The sequence below is a fragment of the Perognathus longimembris genome, chromosome 21 (genome assembly GCF_023159225.1).
Source record: "Perognathus longimembris pacificus isolate PPM17 chromosome 21, ASM2315922v1, whole genome shotgun sequence".
NCBI classification, from domain to species: domain Eukaryota; kingdom Metazoa; phylum Chordata; class Mammalia; order Rodentia; family Heteromyidae; genus Perognathus; species Perognathus longimembris.
In genome coordinates this window covers 28,433,305-28,447,395 of record NC_063181.1, presented here as the reverse complement: position 1 = coordinate 28,447,395, position 14,091 = coordinate 28,433,305, and the positions used below count along the sequence as shown (strand labels likewise).

Below are 14,091 nucleotides of genomic sequence, written 5' to 3'. Positions count from 1 at the left end.
AAAACTCAGTAAGAGTTGCATTTATTCCAGCATATCCTTTTTCTTTCTATCATTGATTATTGTTTTTTCTGATATGAAATTGTTTGAATTTTTTTGTGTTGTAGAATTTATTTGTAGCTTTTCATCAAATTTAAAGATATTTCTCCTCTGCTTAAGGGTATAAAGACTTTTCTCATGAAAAAAAAAAGAGAAAACACATTCCTGCCAATTTTTATTGATGAAATTAATAGTCATAAAATGGAGTATATTTTTCTAATATTAACTTATTAATGAAAATAAAGGAACTTCTATTGAGTGAAGTAACATTAGATGTTTCCTATTATCAAACTTATGGACATTGCCCTCAACACAAAGTACTAGTAATTTCATGGCATATTAAAACAAGGTGTGGATTGAATTTGAGAATACTTACCCCCAAAATATTGATTAATAATGCTATTCTATGCTCATGCTATGAACCTAATCATTATTGATGAGTAAATAATTTGAGATCATAACTGACATATTAACAACTGCCGCTAGAAGGTTACCATCTGTGAAGGAGGCTGAAATAATTAGTTAAGACACTTAGAAGCTGAGAGACTATTTGGTCTTATTCAATTCAATAATTCTTTAAAGTATGTCTCCCTTGATGGCTGCAATATGGTTATCAGTAGGGAGAAATTATCAGGCCACAACAATTGACCACTACAAAGAGAGATCAAGTAGAGGGTGATGACAAAAAAAGAGTATTCCTAAAACAGACCCATTCTGCTTTTGATCAAGTAAGAAATGGACATATTGGTTTTTTTTTTTTCATGATAGAGGAAAGGAGGCATTCACATTTAGCACATAAGTGTCAGAGTCCCTTCCTATTGCTCTTCTTCTAGCCTAATTCTGAATAGAATTAGATTAACCTTGGTAAGATATCCAACAATAGTCCAGTAAAATCAGGACTATAAGAATATTATGGGGTATGTCTTTCTGCAAATATTAGTGGAAAATCAACATGAGGTGGAAATTACCTGTTGGAATAGACATCTGAGTGGGTATTGTGGCAAATAACTGAGTGACAACTGAGTTGCGAAGAAAGCAATGTCAATGTTGCCAATATGTGACTGATATGGACAGGAGTTAAAACAGATGGAATCAAAAGGGATTCCGGTACATTAGAAGGCATCCAAGCTGGAAAACGAGCTCTTTACTGTTCAGCTGACTGAAAAGAATGCTCTCACTGCTGCACCAACTTGAGATTCATTGAAAGGCAGTGTGAGGAAGTGTAGGCATTTTTTCTGTATATATATATCCCTTACAAAATGCGTGTTGTGGTGATGCAGTTCATTGTATCAAGAGTTCAAAAACCAATAATTTGAATTCCTTAAATGTTTTTTACCCAATTTACAGCTCCAGTATTGGAAATGCAGTGAACTAATTACTAATTACTAATTACTAAGGAAAGAAGGAAAGAAAGAAACGAGAGAAAGAGTTGAATTAGAAATGACATGAAAATGAAATACATGGCATATGAAATAATTATGAAAGGAAGGAATGAAAGAAAAAAGAGAGAAAAAGAGTTCAGTTGGGAAAGTATATCTCTTTCAATCAACTCCTCATAAAATTAGCCAGTTTTGCATTAGATATTAAAATATTGTTTTAACTGATGAGCAATTTTTTTAGCCAAAGAATGTCTAACCAATGAGTGTTTGTGGAAGATTTAAAAATACTCTGATTTGATGCTAGCAGATGTTTTCTCCATTTATGTAGCAAGAGAAAACAGAACAATGCATTTTCTTATGTAAGCCAATAATCAGGAATAAAATACACACTTTAAGGATAAATATCAGAAAGAGAAAGTGAAGTATACTTCCAAGCAAAATTTATTAGATATCTCTCAAGAAAAACACAATGACCTTTGCTTGTAAGAATTAAAAGTGAAATACCTAAACGCCAGGTATGAATATTTTTTCTTTTAAAATCAGATACAGAGAGTAGAAACTGTACTTTTTTCTTAAATATGACAGGCAACAGATATTGAAATCTTGTTTTGTAAATTCTTTGTCAGCAAAGCTGCATGCAGTTGACTGAATTTCAAACCCAGAGCCTTGAAAATATAAAGCTGGCTGTGAACTAGGTAGTAATCAAAGTGGGCTGCTCAAAGATATTCCTTTCCCTTCTTCCCAATGGAATTTCTTTGCATTTGATAGTACCTACGAACATTTCAGTTTGGCTGCTAAGATCTTTTAAATTCATAAATTTTTGCATAAATGCTATCTTACAGAATCAACACTCCCCAGGGGTGCTTGTGATCTGTAAAATACATAAAAGGTCATCTGTTGAATGTGTTTTAGCTTAGTTTAAGTGCAGAATAAAGACCAAATTAGGAAATTTCCCTGTTTTCACAACAACTAGTCTGTACAAAAAAAATTCCAGACATATGTACAAAATCTGAATCTATGTATTGTGAAAAGATCAGTTACCATACGCTGAAGAAATGCCATAAAAAGTTTTATCTATAAGGTGCTCAAGATCCAAAGATGAATCATCCTTATGCAAAGTCATAAGAAGTACTAAGCTATTTCTCAGGGTGTGTGTAATACAGGCACTGTTAACCCTATTAAATCTTGCAGGTTCAATATTTTGTAAATTTCTGCATTGAGGCAGAGAGTATAACCTGAATGATTTAACACTGTCTTTAAAACATGCCTAATTTATTTCTAGGAAATATTTTACGCACACCAGAAAAATTAGGCTTAACATATTCCTGTCCTCAAATGTAGCCAGGATTCTGGGTTCCATAGAAGAAAAATAAGTATCATAGTAAAAATAATTGTATTGATTATAATCCTTGCTAAAACCAGCCTTAACACTTGTGATGCTTCTGAAGTATTCTATTTCTATAAAACAATATGTGGGATTCTTTTACATTTTCATAAAATGTACAGCCTATCATATGCATTCTATGTTCTCATACAATCTCAAATGTGTATGTGTACACACAGTGAAATCTTACCTACTAGTATTGCTTACAGATACTTTCAAGCGTCTATGTTTAGATAGTTCTTTGCACTTCTCACTAACACTGCTTTATTTAAGTTTTCTCAGATAAATAAAACACTAAGAGCTCATTGTCCAAGATGCTGATGATTACATTTTAATATAAAATAGCAATGCAACTTTACAACACAAGTTTAATTTCCCCCTGCTGTCTAGCTAAACCTCTTGTAGTCCTATTATAATCACCAAACGCTCTTATTCACTCACTGTTTGCACTTCTAAAAAAGTACAAAAAATTGCAGGTCAAGATTTCTATCTGAAAATGTATATATTTGATCAACAAAGTTGCACCATCCCAAATTAACTTTCCTACTCTCGCTTTAGATTTTTCAGTCACTGTGCATATAACAACATATAAGTGCAGGCAAACAATAGCTGAAGTACAGTTTTCCTATAGTGTAAACCAGGACACTAGGCAAACTTGTGAAAGCAACATATACTTCCAAGCTAAGAAGGGGGAAGGAACAAACCACAGCAAGTCAGAATAGACCATCTTCTGGTTGCTCTGTGAGGGAGAAGTTGAAATATCATTGTGACACCAGAGAGCCTCTCGGCGACATTTTCCTTTACTGCCTGAGGATTTTCTTTCTGATCCTACCCATGAGATTTTCAAAGTCTGGAGCAGAAAGCAGGAAAGCACACTTGCATGTGGTTGTGCATCCACCCTGCTTCTCCAAGGCTCACAGTGGCAGTCAACTTTGCTGGTGGTTTGGTGATGGCAGGTGGATGGAGATGGTCATGGTGGACTGGAAACCAGAAGGAAAAAAGGGCAAGAGGCCTGCAGTGGTGGTGGGGGGTGTTTCAGGCAAGTTTATGCAGATGTGTTGCTGAAATGTAGCATAAATAAGGAAGGAGAGTGATTCACAGCCTCTTGACATAGTTTCCTGGAAAAGTACCAAAAAATTTGGTTCTTCTTGAGGTTCCTGAAAATAAGAGCAATAGGTGAAAATGTATATACTGTGAGTTATCTGTCAGTTCCTATCTGTTAATGAGGACATTTTGTACTTACAAGGATTCTCTAAGAGAACAAGCCCTGAAAGGTTTAGAAATAAAGAGGGGGGGGGCACCTCACACTAAAGCAATAAGAATTAAAAATAAGTTGAGTTGTCCTGTGTGATGTATTCATTGCCCCATAGTCATGGAAGATTTGTTTCCCTCAGCAAACTGCATGGAAAAGCTTAGTCTTTTAAGCGACAGAACGATCTTAATCCTCCTTCAGAAGAGCTGGACTCAGGTCTCCAGAGCTACTAACGTGTGAGGAATGAGGATTAAGGATGAGGCTGCTGGAGTGAGAGGATGGAAAAGCGCAAGGCCATTACTCCAGGCATCACCTTCGACATGGACTCCATAAAAACTGCTTCATTTTCTCCTGCCTCGTTCTTTCTTCTGTAGCTCAAGTGATATAGCACTTGCCTAGCAAGCTCAGAGTCCCAGGTTCCATCCCCATACAAAATAAGCAGACAAAAGCAAACAAACAAATAATTGCAATGTCAAAGTCTTCAGAAGTTTTGAAAACTTTATGAAGTCACGATAGAAAGCAAAAGCTTATCCATGACTTGTGTGTGCCTGCTGGACCTGCTATAGAAAGAGGAAGCTCACTTTGTTTTCATGTTTTGCTTTTCTCTACCCTCTTATACTTTTATTTTCTTTCCACATTTCCTTCTGTATTGATAGTTTTGTCTATAAGTGTTTCCTTGGAAAACCTCCTTCCTTCTCCTCTTCCTCATCATACTTTCCTCTTCCTCCTTCTCTTCTTCCTCTTCTCCTTCTTCTCGTTTTCTTCCTCCTCCTCCTTTTTTCTGTTCCTCTTTCCTTCTCTCTTCCTCTCCCTCTCCCTCTCCCTCTCTCTCTATTATTGTGTGTGCTTAGGGACGGAGCACAAGGTTTATATATGCTAAGCATTTTACTGCTGAACTAAAGCCCCTGGCTTCTAGTCTTTTAAGATTGTAAGAATGGAATTGTCTTTGAAGCAATAAGAATGAAACTTCTCTTCTATTACAAATTGACTGGACTTTTTGGGTAGTTACCTTAGACCTAGGGGCAGGTGTTCACTCGGTCTTACTCTCTCTCAAAGGTGATTTTTACTGTTGACAACTAACAATTTTCACTGAACAGAGTAATGATAGTGTTTATCTGAGAGAAACTATTGTTTTTCTCTTTTTATTATTCAGTAACAGTCTTTCCTAGTTGATGCTGCTTAAAGTAAATTTTTTATCTCAGTTGACTTGAAACAAAACTAGCAAAACTCATATACATCGGAAACAGTAAATATGAAACTACATGAAAAATGCAGTGGCCGTGGGATTACATAATGCGTGAAATATCAAAGCATTATGAATTCAAAGAAATCTTTATCACAGTGACCCATGCAAATGAGCAAACTCAAGCAAATGATAAAAAAGGTAAGTATGCAAAGGAATGTCTACATACCCACAAACCATCCATCATCACACTTTTCCATCACATCAATGATGTCACTCTCTCTGAGTTCCAACTCATCTTCATTCCTAGGAGTATAGTTATATAGAGCCTGAAACCTTAAACAGGACAAATGGGCATGTTTAATTTTGTTTCACATCTTTGCAAAATTACAGAAGATTGTACAGCAATCATTTTTCCTCCAATATATCTATTCTGATTAATGCATTAAATAGGATATATATATATATAAACATAGAAAATGAAGACTATAGTATTAATGAATTGGCTTAAAACATTTTAACATTTATAAATCAGACCTACATTTGAATTGTCCAATCATGTAATGTCTTTCATTCAGACACTAATTAGTACAGAGTATACAATATGCAATACATGTGTTATCCAGCTGTACTGAAAAGAAGAAATCACAGTTGTAGTTGCCCACAGTCATCTCAAATTTTCAAATGATCCTGAATTAAAATGTACAAAATATCTCAGATCTATGTTTTTTAAATCCCTGTGGGGAATTGATGTAAGAAGAGAAGTCATACTTTTTTTTTTTTAAATCAAGGAATTCTTTAGAGTGGGCTAGTCAATGTTTTAAGATTGGATGCTGGGTGGGGAATGTGGCTTAGCAGTAGAGTGCATGAAGCCCTGGGCTTGACGCCTCAGTACCACATAAAACAGAAAAAGTCTGAAGTGGCGCTGTGGCTCAAGTGGTAGAGTGCTAGCCTTAAGCAAAAAGAAGTCAGGGACAGTGCTCAGGCCCTTAGTTCAAGCCCCAAGACTGAAAAAAGACAAAAAAATACCCCCAAACAACAACATTGGATGCAATTCATCTATAAAACTGAGTGATAGAGTTTCTCTTGGGTTATCTCTAAGCCAGTCTCAAATTCTGGATGTAAATACCTTTAAAAAATGGATCCTGGAAGAATTATATTTGATTTAAAAATCCCCATTGAAAAAAATTTTATATGAAGAATTACCAGCCTGATGTTATAATTTTATTCTCTCTGAGACAGGAATTCTGGTGATAGTGATCACTACTGATTTCTAAGTTTGAATTCATGGTAAAAATAAATAAATAGCCTGTGAATATTAACGTGGACTGGCATTTTGGAAAGTGAAGGCAGAACTGACAACCACTAAGAAGATCAGGAAGAACTTGCTATGCCTTTTACATGAAAACATCACAAATATTAGTAAACATATGGTAGTGTACTGGTGAGCACAAATATGAATCAGTGACAATTTGAGCAACATCTGTGGCACTTTAGATTTATTTGAGCCACCTTTGAAAAGTTGATAATATTGAATTATGTTCAAGCACAAGAATGATTTATTTCTAATTACGTTATCGAGCCAGAAAAAAAATCATAGTTTGGTAGAATCAAACTATTCTCCCACTCAGCCTCAAACATTTTGTTATGAATCTAAAATGCTGATCCATTATTGGCTTTTCTCTCTGTTCTTGCATTTCCTATGGTTGGATGTGAATAAAGTGAAACGAGCTGGTTAGAGAGAGTGGTTTATCACACTCTAGTAATACAGCGTAATCTTCCCTTCCCACCGAAGCCTGGAGTTCCAACACTAGAATTTTCCCAGAGAAATGGTGAAACAGATCGGCAGTACTGGCTGTGGATATGTGGGAGGCCAGCCTTACTGGGAATAATGAGATTGTCTTGTTGCTTGTGTTATTTTGGTTTTGAGGCCAATCAGGTGAAGGAATGGCATCTTTTGAATATTCATGAGAAAAGTGAACATTCACATAGTCCCTTCTTGCTCTCACAATGGAGGGAGACTCTCGGTTTTACCTGGGCTATTATTTAGATGGATTTACACTGTATCTCTCACTCTGGGAAATTGAGTGACACAGGCTTTTTAGCCTTCACCCAGGCCCATCTCCTACAAATGACTGAGACATGCCTGTTTAAGGCACATACCCCAGCTGCTTCAAGAATTTCAAGGTCCCTTTCCAGAGTTAACAAACCAGAATTGGCCTGGACTACTACTTCACTTTTGTATTATGAAAGTCAGCACGCTTGTCAAGTTGACTTACTACTCTGGTTTAGTTAAAACACACAGAAAATGAGTTTTATGGAAACATCAACAAATGTTTTGCAAATTCTTTCTACCTCTGCTGGCTTTCAAAATCATTATTGCATGACAGGAAATGTTTAATGGCAATAAAAAAAATGGTCTTCTGAAAGATGTGTTTGGTAAAATGAATGATAGTGTTGGAGGTCAGGATGGCTCCAAAAAGAAATTTTCCTTTTAAATAGGAAATGATGAGCCAAAGTTGAAACTAAAATGTCACCTGTTTCCAGGACAAAATATCCCCAAACTGAATTATAGCAACATAATATGATGTCTTTGTTTCAAAACTTACTTTTAAAGAACAGAATTAAGCAACACCCCATAATCCCAGTAATTAAGATTGTAACCCAGCAAAAAGTTTAGCTAAGTATGGTGGAATACACTTATAATCTTAGGACCTAGGAGGTAGAGACAGGATGATTTTGAATTAGAGGCTAGCCTAGGCTATATATTTGGACCTTGTCTCAAAATAAAAGCAATTTTTACTAAGTATGTTTTACAATATCCAAAGCAGGATTTTGAACATGTTTCTTCTCCCAGCTATGGGCTGTGTGATGTCACAATAGCTGAATGACCATAGTTGTATGTGATATAAAACAGGGTAACAATAGAAGGTGTTATCCCAGAATTTCTTAAAAATGATTTAAGATTTAATAGAGCATGTTGATAATGTAAGGAACTTAAAATCAGCAGCATAATTTATATTTGGGTGTGTTAAAAGGATCATTGTTGGCATAAATAAGAAAACAACCAGATACTTTAGGAAATCCTGTTTAAGGTTTTCCAGCTATGTGAGATTTTAAATGAATATTACTATTTGGTTCATGATAACAGACTCTTCTTCAATAAAAACCCTTTCTATGAGAGTCAGTCTCGGAGAAAGACGCTTTTTCTAAAGAATCTGCTTTTAAGTCTAGGAGGAACAAGGGGTCTTGATACTGTTAAACCCCAGGTCACAGGCTAGAACCATCTTTTGTCAGCCTGTTCTGCCCCAGATGAGCAAAACTTGGGTAGAAGGCTTGGTGGAGGCAGGCAGGCCTTGGGTGTTCAGGGCCAAGCTTAGGCCCACAATGGCTCCTCCATGAGTCTAGCTACAGACTCAGAATAGGACTACAGGCAGTGAATATCCACTTGTGAATTACAAGCCAATATCTCTTGTAGTTAAAAGACACACAAAAAAGTCTTAAAGATAATATGTTATACATTTAGGTTGATTTAACTTATGTGGAAAAAAAGTAGAGCAATTTTGGGAAGAAAGTTTGATAAATTATATTCCTGGTGCTGTGAAAGTGATATGTAACTGGATGTGTGTGTGTGTGTGGGGGTGAGTGTGTGTGTGTGTGTGTGTGTGTGTGTGTGTGTGTGTGTGTAGGTGGTACTGGGGATGGAATCCAGGTCTTTACACATGCTAAGCAAATGCTTTACCACTGGGATACACTTCCAATGTTTTAATACTGGCATTTACATAAGATGCTTAAAAGCATGTAATAGTTGAATTTGGTTATTAAAGTAGACTTTAGGTCTACCTTCAAAGCATTCAAAGGTAGCTTTGTTTGCTCTTAATAAAACAATGCGAAAACATGCTTTGCATCTTTACAGCTGTAATTAGTAGATAGTAGAACAGAGGAAGAGACAGATTTATGTATAGTAGGGATTGCTGCCTCATTGGAAGGATTTCCTAGGGCATAAATTAAAACCTTTCCTTTGTTCTTTCAAACTTTAGCTTTAGATTCAGCTATAAAAGATATTTCATTGCTATTTCTCTTATGTTAAGAGCACTAATGTAGTTATTTTGGACTCTCCCACTTGCTAAGTTGTTCCCTCTGAGTTGGCATGTCCACTGATCATTGTGAGTTGAGGTTAGTCTTGATTTAGAAGATAAGAAGAATACTTACGGTTCCCCCCCACCTTGAATGTTTTCATGAGTGAACACAGGACGCTGTGGCTGAAATGAAATGATTTTAACATGTAATCAATGTTTAAATTGATAGATTTAATAGATATACATATAATTAATAGATAATTTGGATAATGGCATGGGTACTTTTCTAGACATTTAATATTTCCTGTTGTAAAAAACCAAGAGGAAGAAGAAAAAAGATCCACTAAATAAAGGGCTTCTGTAGGATTAATAATTAAAATATTAAGATATTTTGAAGGATGCTTTAAATGGCCAAGGTTCAATATACTTTTGAACATATCCACAATCAAATGTCCTCAAGTATTTTGGAAAAGTTGAGGTTTAGTCCAATTGATTTTTCAAAGGTCAGGAATATGGCAAGAACATTGACAGCACTGAAGTAGGAGGATGGAGACCTTCATTCAATCAGATTTTCCAGCATTTTCTCAAACAAGCAGAAAGGAAGCCACATTTAGCTTAACAGCAAAATGTCAACATTCACTCTAAACTTTTCCTTCACAGACAACATTTTTACAAACGGTACATATGAAAATATCCATAGGTAGACATCCCATGCTACATTTGAATTAACATTCTCTGTTTTCAGTGTGGAGAATGCACATGCACTTTTTTTTTTTTAAAAAAGAATAAACAGAGAAATTTAAATAGAATGAAACAAACAATATCCAGGTAACATGTAACATTTTACCTTAGAAGAGAAATATTGGTAGAAATTTCCAGTGCACTGAACTCTCAAAAGAGTTTCCTTTCTTTTTAAACTAAGCATCAAGACCAGTATCTGTAATAGATACTTATAATATTGGAAATGACAAACCTTCATATCCCATATAGCTACATTAATACTTGAATGGATTAAAGTTACCATATTTGTTGAATATGTAAACAGTGTAATTTGTATTTGACTGTGTGTTACCTTTTAAGAAGAGAAATGTAAACTTTATTCACAACACATTTCAAAAGTGCTCTCTTCTTAATAATAGTTACATGGTGCAATAGTATAATCAGGTTTTGCATGGCAATTATATATGTGGCTCTTTAATGACATTAGATCTATGTTCTTAGACATCAGGCTCAGTTTTCACTCATCATTACAAGTGTGTTACAGGTAGGCTGGGAAGTTTTCCTGCCGATTGTCTGTAGCAAACCCATTGTTCCAGGCGAACTCTTAAGATTCTCTTCCTTTGGACACTATAATCTGCTACCTTCCTAAATTCCTTGCTCACATTCTTTCTATCCATGCTACTATTAATTGGAAGCATTTACTAACACTATTATTAGAAATTACCCAATAGTCTATATAAAGAATTACTATTACTCAATAGTCTATGTAAAGAATATACCAATGTAAAACTAAAGTTACTGGCCACATAGCTACCTCAAAACAATGAAGTAGTTTACCCCTTTAAAGCAGTATAAAATTAGTAGCAGTAATTAAAATGATAAGGTTAGATATTAAAATATAAGGTATTAAAATATTTTAAAGAATGATTAAGATTAAATTACCTTCTAGGTATTTGAGATTATTTAGGTCAAGATATTACAAAATCAAATTTAAGTTTATAAAAAGAAGCAAATGTTAGTTACTTGAAAACATGTATATGTATGGTATTCTCTAAATAGATGATATTGATAAGCTATAGATATGAAACTTTCACATGGAACAGTTATATATATTAATTTCTATGAATATCATGTTATACTATTTTAGAATTATTTCTTGATTTTCTTATTTTAAATTACTTCAGAGTAATGTTCACTTGCATATGTTTCTATAACTTACAGATAACCATTTATTTCTGTTTTTTCTTTCTGAAGTTACAATTGGTCTAATCTTTTAACTCTAACATAGGCAATGGTATTTTAAACATTCTATTCAGAAGCAGTTTTTTCCTTGAAACACATTTCCAGAGGCAAAATTTCTTGTCAACGAATATGTATTAGATGTTGAAAATTCTCTTGCTAAACACTCAAAAATACATATAAAAGAAACTTTAGAAAAATTGAATATGCTACATTTCAGTGACAACCAAAAGAATGACAGTTGTTTAAAAAATAATCACAAGCCAGGCTCTAGTGGCTCAGACCTGTTATCCTAGCTACTAGGAGGCTGAGATCTGAGGATGTGGTTCAAAGCCAACCCTGGGCATGAAAGTCCCTGAGACTCTCATCTCCAATTAATCACAAAAAAAAAAAACAAAAAACAAAAACAAAACTAAAAAACCCCAACAAAAACCCCACAAAGCCCTAAAAGCGGCACTGATGCTCAAAGTCGTAGAACACTAGCCTGGAGAGAGCAAGCTCAGGGACAGCATCCAGGTCCTGGGTTCAAACCCCACAACTGAAAAAAAGATACAGCATTATCTGTGGTGTATAGCATAATTTGTTATAAGAAAATATGATCTGCTCTTTGATTATGAGAAAATGTTTTGCAAAGTACATTTCCTTATGTCCCCAAGAGATGTATCTATTTCCATATGTTTGAATCATTCTAATATTTTTAAATAGAGTAATAATTGCAACTTTTTGTGTTTGTGTGTGTTGGTCCTGAGCATCTTTTCTTGAAGGCTAGCACTCTCTTAATTGATTCCTCCTCCTCCTCCTCCTCCTCCTCCTCCTCCTCCTCCTCCTCCTCCTCCTCCTCCCCCTCCCCCTCCCCCTCCCCCTCCCCCTCCTCCCCCTCCCCCTCCCCCTCCTCCCCCTCCCCCTCCCCCTCCCCTCCCCCTCCCCCTCCCCCTCCCCCTCCCCCCCTCCTCCTCCTCTTGTAGTTTTTAGGAGATACCAAGTCAGATCTCAGCTTCCCCCCTCTTGTTTCCATCTACTTGTTTCCATACTGTCCACATTTCAGTCCAGAATTAGTCACAGCTTTCCTTCACATGGAAATAATGTACCTTTTCAATGTTTCAAAGCTTGCCTTGGACAGGAATTGCCTTTGTAATTAGAAACTAATTAGATAACTAGAAACTAGTTTGGAAGAGAGGTAATTAATCACAGTCAAATTAATTTACTTTAAAGGCATCTGAGCAACAGAAGAGTAAGTAGAGCTAGTTGTTAATTGTGAGGGCATATTTTTCTCTGTCTTTCTGTCTTGAGCATTGCCTTATGTTTAAATACATCTCAGCTTCCTTATCTTTACCATCAATGAGCTGGAAAGCTCGATGATTCTTCTTACTTGCCTTAGGAAAACCATGAAGAAGTCCATAGGTTTTCAGACATTTTCCCTCTGCTGTGCAGGTGCCTCTCATTACCTTATGTGTTCATTTGTTACACAGCTGTGATAACTGATGCTCATTGGTCAACTGTCACATGTTCTAGTCACAGGGAAACTACAAGATAATTCAACCTCCTTTTTCAGATTAGTGTCCTAGAACTGAAATATATTGGATACTTTCTGCATATTACGAATAGATTTATATAATTATCAAACTGAATTACAGAGAGGGACGAGGTAACGAATAGATTTTAAAAAGAAATAGAGTGATCTTTTTAACTAACACTATTGAATAAAATATTGTTAGGATGGAGTGACCTAACTTGTTTAGAATTACCATCTTAATTTTGTCCCTAAGACAAGTGCTTCTGTTCTTATGGTTACTCAAGGCAACTATCTCAGGAGAGGAGCTTTTGCCCTGTCCTCCCAGGTTGAAACTGAAAGCGCAGGCATCCTAAGAAAAGATTGGCACCATGTCTTACTCTGTTGCCACCTAATGTTGACTAGTGGTAGCAACATGTTAAAAGTTGTTTTCGTCTTTGGTCAGGTCTGGCCGAATGCTTTCAGCCTGGATTAATTCTAAAAGGATACTTTAAAGACCACAATAATGTGAGAAGACAATTGTCTATTTTTCTTTTGATGTTCTTTTTTCATGCTAGGTTTTAATTTTTTTTGAGGAGGAATTAGATGTTAACGAGGAATATTTTTGTTCTATGTTCATTTCTATTTTAACTATCTGCTCAGGCATTTCTATTACTCATAACTTCTTAGCAGTTCTGAGATAAATATAGAACAATATACATCTGTGACATTCAGAGAGGCTTACTTGAACTGTGAGCTTAAGAAGATAGTTTTCAAGTTAACACATTGCTATCACTGTGTTGGAAAATTTGAGCAAGAATTGTATCATATTTCCTTGATGAGTCTTAAAAAAATAACTAAACTTAGAAAAATCCAATGAAGTATGATACTATTTGCATGGCATACTTAACACTTAATGTTTTTGAATCTTTTCTTTTTTAGTGTGTCTGATTTTTAGGTATATGGTAACTGTCAAAAATTATGGATTTCTTTATGGTATGCATATAACATTTTTTTTACTATTGTCAAAATGGATACATAGAGACAGAATCCAAACACATGGTAATTTTCAAAGCTGGAAATCTGGAATTTTTGGCTTTAGTAGGTCACATGCTTCCTAGAGTTAGGGAGACACAGTTATCTGACAGCCATCTATTTATGCTTCTGCAAAGGTATCTGTGAAATATTAGTTGTATCTTGTATATGATAATTCTTAAACAGGCTGAAATGTTACTTTCAATATAAATGTAGAAAAAATATTGAAATCATTATAAGCTCAGAACTAAGTTTTTTCTTCTTTGTTCGTAGGGCTTGAACTCAGGGCCTGGGC

At 35.3% G+C, this 14,091-nt stretch overlaps 1 protein-coding gene across 20 annotated transcripts in view; it reads right to left on the bottom strand.

Moving 5' to 3' along the window:
* Positions 1 to 1,838: 1,838 nt before the first annotated feature.
* Sorbs2 (sorbin and SH3 domain containing 2) overlaps positions 1,839 to 14,091 on the bottom strand; it is a 204,050-nt gene continuing 191,797 nt past the window's right edge. For all 20 annotated transcript variants that reach the window (XM_048330679.1, XM_048330678.1, XM_048330683.1 and 17 more), the window contains 3 exons: positions 9,447 to 9,496; positions 5,464 to 5,570; positions 1,839 to 3,956 (listed from right to left, as the gene is read on the bottom strand). In XM_048330679.1, the coding sequence (XP_048186636.1) occupies positions 3,895 to 3,956; positions 5,464 to 5,570; positions 9,447 to 9,496 (219 nt within the window). In that variant the 3' untranslated portion in view covers positions 1,839 to 3,894. The remainder of the gene's footprint in view (positions 3,957 to 5,463; positions 5,571 to 9,446; positions 9,497 to 14,091) is intronic.